The sequence below is a fragment of the Chinchilla lanigera genome, unplaced genomic scaffold (assembly GCF_000276665.1).
Source record: "Chinchilla lanigera isolate Chin_1 unplaced genomic scaffold, ChiLan1.0 scaffold00107, whole genome shotgun sequence".
In the NCBI taxonomy this organism is placed as follows: Eukaryota; Metazoa; Chordata; class Mammalia; order Rodentia; family Chinchillidae; genus Chinchilla; species Chinchilla lanigera.
Genome location: NW_004955508.1, coordinates 4,015,723 through 4,025,622, shown reverse-complemented (window position 1 = coordinate 4,025,622; position 9,900 = coordinate 4,015,723). Strand labels below are relative to the sequence as shown.

General features: G+C 41.0%; 1 protein-coding gene across 1 annotated transcript in view; it reads left to right on the top strand.

Moving 5' to 3' along the window:
- The window catches only part of LOC102017899, a gene marked incomplete at its 5' end in the record, with an annotated part of 37,297 nt that extends 31,417 nt beyond the window's left edge, over positions 1 to 5,880 (top strand). The window contains 3 exon segments of the mRNA XM_005407755.2: positions 2,099 to 2,205; positions 5,186 to 5,322; positions 5,713 to 5,880. Coding sequence (XP_005407812.2) covers positions 2,099 to 2,205; positions 5,186 to 5,322; positions 5,713 to 5,724 — 256 coding nt within the window.
- Positions 5,881 to 9,900: the final 4,020 nt, after the last annotated feature.

Sequence of the window (9,900 nt, the reverse complement as noted above, 5' to 3'; positions counted from 1 at the left end):
CGTTTGAACTATTTTCTAATTTCCTTTTCATAGTTCTTTAACATGTGGGTTACTTAGAAGAATGCTACTTAGTTTCCATATATCTGTTTTTATTTATTTATTTATTTATTTATTTATTTAGCACCGGGAATTGAACTCAGGACCTTGCACTTGCCAGGCAGGCGCTTGTGCCACTGAGCTATATCCCCAGCCCCTTTATATCTGCTTTTAAAAGAAAAATTTTTTTGAGACAAGGTCTTGCTCTGTAGTTGGGCTTACCTGGAACTCCCTATATAGGCCAGACTCACCTGGAACTTGAAATCTTCCTGCCTCAGCCTCCCAAGTGCTGCAATTATAGGCATACTCTACCATGTCCCATTTCAATTCTTTAGATACTTTCATTGTTTTCTAATTAAATTTTAATATGATTGGAGAACATACTTGTTTCATTTTATGACAAATCTAATCTATGTTGGTAAATTGCGCTTGAAAAGAATTTGTTTTGTTTTTTTTTTTAGGTTTTTAAAGACAGGGTCTCTCTATATTGTTCATTCTGGTCTTAAACTCTGTATGTAACCCAGGCTGGCATCTTACCTTGAGCAGCAGTCCTCCTGCCTCAGCCTCCCAAGTGCAGAGATTATAGGGATATGCCCCCCAGCTAAGAATATGTATTTTAATATTGTTGGATGGAATATTCCATAAATGTCAGCTAGGTCAAGTTAGTTGACAGTGTTCTTCAAGTCTTCTGTGTCTTTATAGATTTTCAGTTTTTTTGCTCTATCAATTTTTGAGAGTGGAAAATTATGATAATATCTGTGCAATTTAATCAGCACTTGCTTTACATATTTTGAAGCTCAATTATTAGTTACGTAAACATTTAGATTGCTGGTCTGTGGATAAACCGACTGACCCACATCAATATCATGCAATGATCGCTTTAACTCTGGTAATATTCCCTGCTACAGAATCTACTTTGACTGATTTCTTACTTTGATTGATATTAATACAGCCACTATAGCTTTCTTAAAATTAATATTAACAAGATATATAGCTGTCTTCACTCTTTGAATTTTAACCTAGCTCTCCTTACAATGACTATCCTTACAATGCATGTGTTAATGTCCTGGATTACTAATTCTATCGTCATTGTCATACTGGGTGTTTTGATTATTTTTTTCTTCTGGTTGTGTCTTCCGGTTGTGTCTATGAATACTGGCTGCAGAACATGGTAAGTTTATGTTACTGAGCGGGGGTGTGGTGATTTCTTGTGTGTGTGTGTGTGTGTGTGTGTGTGTGTGTGTGTTGTTTGTTTTTCTTCCAGTACCAGAAATCAAACTCATGACCTTGCGCTTGCCAGGCAAGCGCTGTGCCGCTGAGCCACTGAGCTAAATCCCCAGGCCCCTGGTGTGGTGATTTCACGTCCTTTTCATTCTCTTCATTGCTTTAGGATTTTGCTCTCATGATGCCAGAGCGCCCAAAAATCAGCCAGCAGAGCAGTGCTAGGACATGAAGGAATTTTCAGTAGCTCTCAAAGAAAGTAGAAAAACAAAAACAGTGTGCTTTTCGTTTAACTGATTTTTTTTTTTTTTTGTCTTTTTGAGACAGGGTCTCGCTATGCAGTTCAGGCTGGCCTTGAGCTCACTTTGTAGCCCAGGCTGGTCTCAAACTTGCAGCAATCCTCCTGCCTCAGCCTCCTGAGTGCATGCGCCACCACGCCCGGCTTTTTACCTGATTTAAAAAGCATCTTTTGAGACCTTGCCCATCTTAATTTTATGTGAAAACAAATGTTTGCTTATAGTGTTGCTAGCTGAGAGATGTTACTTATTTGACCTGCTAAAAGTCAGGTCCTGTCAGTGCCTACAAATTGTTTTTGACATTTTGCTGGAGTGTAAATGTCAATGTCTGAGCAGCCCTGCCCACTCTCTGTCCACGTTTTTTGAATACATGAATGGGGCGTTTTAAGGCACTCTCAAATTGGATCAGTGCCCCGTGAGGAAGGGCAGGGAGAATTCAAAGGACCTAAAAAAGAAAGACCATTCTCGAAAATGACTGGATTGAGTTTCTTTGAATAACTATGCTTGGAACAGTGCCGTCCTGTTTTGCCTTCTTCTCTGGACAGCCTGATCGCACACTCTGCCCATGTAAGGGAAATTGACCTCGGGAACAATGCCCTGGGAGAAACGGCTGCTGCTGCTGTCCTTGGAGCCCTGAGAGCCAGGAAGACAGGTAGTGTGCCTCCTGTTCGTGGGTTCCCCTCCGCCTGCAGTATCCGCTCACTCCTGAACCCTGTGCTATGCACGATTTGCTCTGCTTTATTTTTTAAAAATGTAAATAACAAGCCTGCAGTATGTGATGACCAGGAGCATCGTTACAGGCTGGAAACCGTTGTATCGTTATGCCCAGTGATTTGCAGAAGAGTTCAAGAACTTTTACGATGCTGTATGTAGCATCTGAACTCAGTAATGACTTTTTTAAGAGATAGACACTCGCTGTGTTGCCACATGCTTGCCTTATCTGTCCCAGTAGCTGGGACTACCGGCAGATGCTACTGAGCCTGGCTAGTAATTGGTCTCTTTAAAGTGAATTTTTGCAGCCGGGTGTGGTGGTGCACGCCTGTAATCCCAGCACTCGGGAGGCTGAGGCAGGAGGATCACTGCAAGTTTGAGACCAGCCTGGGCTACAAAGTGAGCTCAAGGCCAGCCTGAACTGCATAGCCAGCCCCTGTCTCAAAAAGACAAAACAACAAAGCAAAACAAATAAAGTGAATTTTTCTCCACTGCTTTTTATTTTTTGTCTTCTCTCATCCTTGTTTATTCTCTAAGAAATTCTTCTTCCTTCTCTATTCTTCTCGAGCCTAACCTTCACCAGTTTTTCCAGCTATGAATTAGAAAACTGAAGTAACAGCCCTTATAAGATCACGATGCGCTTTCTGTATCATCAAAGACTGGTTATGTTGTGATTGGCGCGGGGGCAGCATTAGGGGAACATTCTGATCCTGCAACCCTTTGGAATAAGAGAATCACACACGGAATCATTCTCTTTCACAAGTGTGCATGACCAGAATTAATGGTGACTGGTCTGCTTAAAAAGAGGAGGTGAAGAAATGTCATTTAAATGCAGCTCAGTAAACATCATAGACAGATTTGAAAATGAAATTCAATGTTAAGAAAAGTGGAGGAAGGTCGGTGCATTCTGCGGCAAGTCAGGTGGAAAGAATTAAGTAGCGTAACCACCATGGTCGTGGTCTTAGAGGCTGGCACAAGTATGGGTCGCAGTTTTCTTTTTATGCCAACAGCGTTTTCGAGAGAATTATAATAATATTATTGTCTGCTGCATTGCCACTCTTTTTTTTTTTCCTCAGTGCTAGGGATAGAGGTGTCATGCATGCTAGACAAGCACTGCACCTGAGTTCTATCCCCAAGCCTTTTTATCTTGAGACAATGGCTAAATTGCCCAGGTTGGTCTTGAACTTGAGATCCTCTTGCCCTGGGTCCCCAAGTAGCTTGGATTACAGGTGTTGCTCCCATGGAGAGCTTATATTGCCACTTTTTTTTTTCCCTGTCTTTTTGAGACAGGTTCCCACTATGCAGTTCAGGCTGACCTTGAGCTCACTTTGTAGCCCAGGCTGGTCTTGAACTTGTGACAATCCTCCTGCCTCAGCCTCCCGAGTGCTGGGACTACAGGCGTGTACCACCACGCCTGGCTTATATTGACACTTTTAAAACAGAAACTATTGCATTTTTTGTTTTTTTTTTCTTTGTTTGTTTTGGTTTTTTTGTTTGTTTGTTTGTTTTTCCTGGTACCAGGAATCAGACTCACGACCTTGCGCTTGCCAGGCAGGTGCTGTGCCGCTGAGCTAAATCCCCAGCCCCGACTATTGCATTTTTAATGGTCAATCAAATGATTCCAAGATTTTGCAATTATCCTTCTATTTTAGAAACAGAACATCTACTTCCTGTTTCATTAGAGTTGAATTGAAATTAAACAGAATTACTCTGTTACATTTAATTCAAATTTAACTCTAATTTAAGCTCAATAAATAGCAGGCGGGTTAATGATTTCATTTTGTTTTCCCTGGCACCATCACGGCTTTTTCATTTCATGCAGCAGCAGAAGACATCACAAGGCTGCAGACCATCTCTGACCTTTACTGTGGTGAACGTAATGATGGGGGTAAAACCATTACCACTGGGTGCGTGTTTGGCACTGGAAATCATCCCATGTGCTTGTAACTGGTTTAATTTGCATCAGTGAGAAAATGATGGGGGCTGGGGATTTAGCTCAGTGGCACAGTGCCTGCCTGGCAAGCACAAGGTCATGAGTTCGATTCCCAGTACCGGAAAAAAAACCAAAAAAAAAAAAAAAAAAAGAAAATGATTATGAAATACCCACCTGAAAATACAAACAAGCATAAAAAATAAGTAAGAGTTCAATAAACTTTTTTCTAACCTTAGTAGTATAAATGCAAGAGAATACATGTATCTCTTGAACTGAAATAATTATGGGATGGCTCTGAGGGAGCGTGTCAACCAGACTGTTAGTTTGGATACTGCTGAGGTAGAGGCCTCGGAACAGGGTTAATTGGTTGGATTCCACAGAGAAAATCACTTGCTGCTTACCCTTCACAGCATCATTTTAAGCATTAAAAGCAATCAGAAACAGCACTGGTTAAAGGGCTATTTGTCTACTGAGTATTTCTGTATCCTCATTATTTGCAAGTTAACAAGCTAATTTGGAATTGTAATCTTCTGTGAAATCCAGATTAACAACCTGAGGTCACTTATTTGCCTACAAAGAAATTCTGTTATTTTGTTTTGTTTGGCTTTTTTTCTTTTTCTTTTTAGACAGGGTCTCTATGTAGTTTAGGCCGTCCTCGAACTTCCAGAGATCTTCCTGTTTCAGCCTCCCAAGTGCTGGGATTACAGATGTGCACAACCGTGCCTTGTGTCAAGGAGTTCTTAGGGGCTGGGGATTTAGTTCAGCAGCACCCCGCCTGCCTGGCAAGCGCGAGGTCGTGAGTTCGATTCCCGGTACTGGAAAAAAAAAAATAAAATAAAATAAACAACAAAAAAGGAATTCTTAATGTCTCACCTCCAATGATGGAAAACCCAAAACAGGCTCAGAAGTGTTAAGAACCAACCCATCCAAGGGAGTTGTCTCCAACAACAAGAAATGTCGTAACTATTTATATCCTTCCTCTGCTCAGGTAGACTACCCGTCCTAAAAATTACGGTCACTCCCCAGATCTCTTCAGACACCTTTAGATCTATTTGGAAAAATAGCAAGAAATCCAGTACTACCTACAAAAAGAAGAAAAAGGCACGGTCTAGGGTGTCTGTGTTGGTGAGTGAAATCCACCAGGGGGCGCCGCATGGGGTAGATGGCGCCATTGGCTGCAGATTTCACACTTAAAACAAAAATTTAGGATCTAGGTCACACTCCCCTAGTCATTGTTACATTCATACGCATGCTGATTCTATCAAGAGACAAGTAGTAAGAGAACAACAACCTTCCCTGAAAGACTAGTGCAAGGCCGGCCTCCCCTTTCGGTCCTCTCCACAACCTGAGTCCTAGCTCTTACCTGCCTATGGTGGATCTGAGGTTCACTTACACTCTTTACCAAGCTTGCACCACCTCTTGGGAGGCAGTGATTTACGTCTGTTCGTGCTGTACTTTGTGAGGTTGAATTTTTTCCTTTTTTTAATTTATAATTTCCTGTTCCTTATTTCACAGGCTAAAAACTGAATGCAGATGCCTCTTTCCCTATGGAGGTCATTTATTCCCACAGCCAACAAGACTTGTTTGGAAAGACTTTGCTTGTCCTGCAGTAATATTTTTCTTTATAACCAACCCCCTCCCCACTCCCCTTTTTTTTGAGACAGGGTTTCGCTCTGCAGGTCAGGCTGGCCTTGAGCTCGCTTTGTAGCCCAGGCTGTCCTCAGACTCGCAGTGATCCTCCTGCCTCAGCCTTCCAAGAGCTGGGATTATAGGTGTGCACCACCATGCCCAGCAACCAACCCCTTTTTAAACTCTAAAATTTGATAAGCCTATTTTATGAAAGTTTAAAGTTTGTTAATCCAGTGATACTTGTTGTTCTCAAAAATGTATAGAAGTCAGTTTTTATAAATTGTGCATGTGAAATACATGATTTGAGGAAGTCACATTCTTTAACTTTTTTTTTTTTTTTTGTCTTTTTGAGACAAGGTCTCCCTATGTAGCTCGGGCTGGCCTTGAGCTCACTTTGTAGCCCAGGCTGGTCTCGAACTCACAGCGATCCTCCTGCCTCAGCCTCCCGAGTGCTGGGATTACAGGCGTGCACCACCACGCCCGGCTCTGAAGTCACATTCTTTATCAAAGACTCTTCCTTCATAAATAGGCCTTTACTTGTGATCAATTGGATGTTTGGAAATAATAACCATTTCTTAAAAGACAACATCCCTAAAAATTGGACTCTCCCCCCAATGAGGAAACCTCTAATCACTCCGTCCCTCCATGAACAAGACAGCCCCATGGGAAACAGGAGAGGTGTGGCGGATAGGTGTAAGAATGACAAACTGACTTAGCTGAGTTTTATATGAAACCCATGCTGCAGACGTGAGCAGCACACACTGGGGATTAGATATGCCAGAGTTCTCTGCGGAGCAACTGTGTTTTCCAGATCTGTGACCTGGGCCAAGTCTGCTAACCTTACTGTGAGACTCAGTTTCCCCTGTGTAAGAGAAAAATAAAAATAGCACCTAACGCATTTGGTGAGTTTTGTATGAGGTGTCATATGTCAAGGATTTAGGACGATATATTGAACACTCATTCAAAAGTAAATATTAGGGACTGGGGATTTAGCTCAGTGGCACAGGGCCTGCCTGGCAAGTGCAAGGTCGTGAGTTCGATCTCCGGTACTGGAAAAAAAGCCAAAAAAATAAAATAAAACAAATAAATAAAAAAAGTGAATATTAGTGGCTTTTATTACATTAGTGTTAGGACTGTCACTGTCTCACTTATGATGTAAGAGAAATAGAAAAGAAAAAAGAGCCTGGCGTGGTGGCACAGGCCTGTAACCCCGGCACTTGGGAGGCTGAGGCAGGAGGATCACTGCAAGTTTGAGACCAGCCTGAGCTACAAAGTGAACTCAAGGCCAGCCTGAACTGCATAACCAGACCCTGTCTCAAAAAGACAAAAAAAAAAAGAAAAAGAAAATAGGAAGACTTTAAACCTCCTTATTTTGATGCAAAAACAGCAAACTTCATTCTTCTGTGTACAAACATAGCCCTGGGGGCATCAGGACAAATTTTATGAAAGGAGCATTATATTGGGTATATATGCCATATTTATTTTTTTGGAAGTATTTCTACTGATGAATTATTAATCTTAATTTTATGAGTTTTAGTATATTAAACAATGTATACTTAACAGGAAAATAAAAAATCAATCAAATGAAATATTAAATTTTTAATATGTAATGAGTGTTTAGATTAAAAAAACAACATTTTTAAAATCAACTGTTTACCTGCTTACAAGATCTAAAAAAAATAACAGTAGAAACAAAAAATAACAGTAGAAATAAAGTCCTATCTGAACTACAAAGAAAATACAAACAAGGGCTGGGGATTTAGCTCAGTGGCACAGCGCCTGCCTGGCAAGTGCAAGGTCATGAGTTTGATTCCCGGTACTAGAAAAAAAAAAAGAAAATACAAACAAAACTCTACCACAGAAATAATTTTTGCTGCAATTATCACACCTAAGTCAGTCTTCAGGGCCAGTGATATAGCTCAGCAGCACAAGCCCCTGTCTGGCAAGCACAAGGTCCTGAGTTCGATTCCTGGTACCAAAAAAAAAAGTCTTCACCCACCAGAACAGCATGTTCCACGCACAAGCACTGCTTACACTGATCGCACATGTGTGTTTGTCTCCCTGTCTTGTTTGGTGGGGCGGACTTGACATCTTGCTGGTCTTCCTGTTTTCTAAGAAGGTTCTGGTGAAGTTTCACCTGTCTGTTCACCAGTCTGCTCCAGAGATCTTTTGCGTTCTTTGGGCCGATACATGCTCCTCTTCCCCTGTTGTAACTGAGCATTTATCAGTTCCAGCCCCAATCCCCTAAGAAAATTTCCCCATGATATTTTGTGCTTGTTATTTTCTTTGTAAACTGTGAAACTATTTATGTCTCACATGTTTAGACTTAAGTAAAACACAAATCGCTGACCAACACTTTGTGTTTCAGGTGACATCCGGTTGCTATGTAACTTGTCAACATCTGCCCTGCCTTTCATTTTGTTGTAAAATGTGACCATTCCTGGCTTCATTTGTGTTGAGGATTCACTATCAATCTTTGTTTGTTTGTTTGTTTTGAGACAGGCTCTTGCTATGTAGTCCAGGCTACCCTTCAACTCACTGTGTAGTACAGACTGACCTTGAATTTACAAAATCACCCTGCCTTAGCCTCCTGCGTGCTGGGATTACAGGTGTGCACCAGTACACCCGGCTCACATCTTATGATCATGGTGTAATGTCGACACTATCAATACTGCTTTGTTTTTCTTCAACATGCAGGAGGGCTGGGGATTTAGCTCAGCGGCACAGCGCCTGCCTGGCAAGCGCGAGGTCATGAGTTCGATTCCCGGTACCGGAAAAAAATAAAAATAAAAAAAAAAAAACATGCAGGAGGCCATTGTTACATCTCTCTGAAATCCAAAGCGTACAGTATACATTTCTCTGTTGTGATGCTGCAACGTTTTTTCAGGAATCTCAGCTTTGTTCTTGGGTGTAGTTCCTGCGCTGGTCACATGGTGTTCTTTTAGCAAATGTAACATCAGTGGATGCCTAGTGAACCAACTGTTGAATGTGACATTCGAGTTACTTTTGGAAATAGGTGCGAGTCTGTTCGCGAAGTCATACGGTTTATTACAGCACAGTACAGGCCTGGTGGCTGAGTCCCAGAATAAATTTCTAAATTCAAGGTGTAAAATGTCTTTAGACCTCCCAGGGCATATATTTTCATGTCATATTTGGAAGGTATACTTGGCATATAATGCTGAAAGCGTCAACAACCACGACATGGTACAAGTCGTTCATCAACTGTCAGGTATTCGGGGTATAAGTTGCTTGACGCTTCAGAATAAAGCTTTCAAAAATGCAAACAGCAGCCACACTGTCGGATTTTTTCTTTGTTGGTGGGTCTTTTTGTTATCCAAAAACAATTTTGAAGGCAATTTTGAAAGAAACCAAATCTCTTGTCACTTTGTTCTAAAAAGCTCAACACCATATCTGTCATTTCTCCATACATCTTTATATTCTATTTTTATCTGTTTACAGTGCTTTTTTTTTTTTTTTTTGGTACCGGGAATTGAACTCAGGACCTTGTGCTTGCCAGGCCAGTGCTTGTGCCACTGAGCTATATCCTCGGCCCTAAGTCTTTACATTCTGATGATTAGAATGATAAAGTCCTGCTGTAAAGACTTTCAGTTCAGATAGTGAGGAGTCATAAGTGTATTTTTAAGTATTACCAGTGATGCATATAGAATGTTTTCTTACACTTCACTATTAGTGTATTTCAAAACATCCTGTAGCATATCATTTGTTACAAACAATTTCCTACATTGAACCACACTGCTGGCATTCCATCCAATAGGTTTCACCCCTGGCGAGAACTTAACATTTTCTGACTTAGTTCTAACATGGGATCACTTAGATATACACAACCATTTTGTAGCACTTTGAGTAGTAAAATATATATTTACTTTATGTTTTCTTCCTCATCTAAATCAAGGTCTTCATTTTGTACTTCTCTGTCTATCATCTCTGTCATATCTTGCTCTCTTTTTTTTTTTTTTTTTTTTTTTTTCCCCGGTTCGAACTCACGACCTCACGCTTGCCAGGCAGGCGCTGTGCCACTGACCAAAAAACTGGCTACTGCAGTTCCTGAAACAG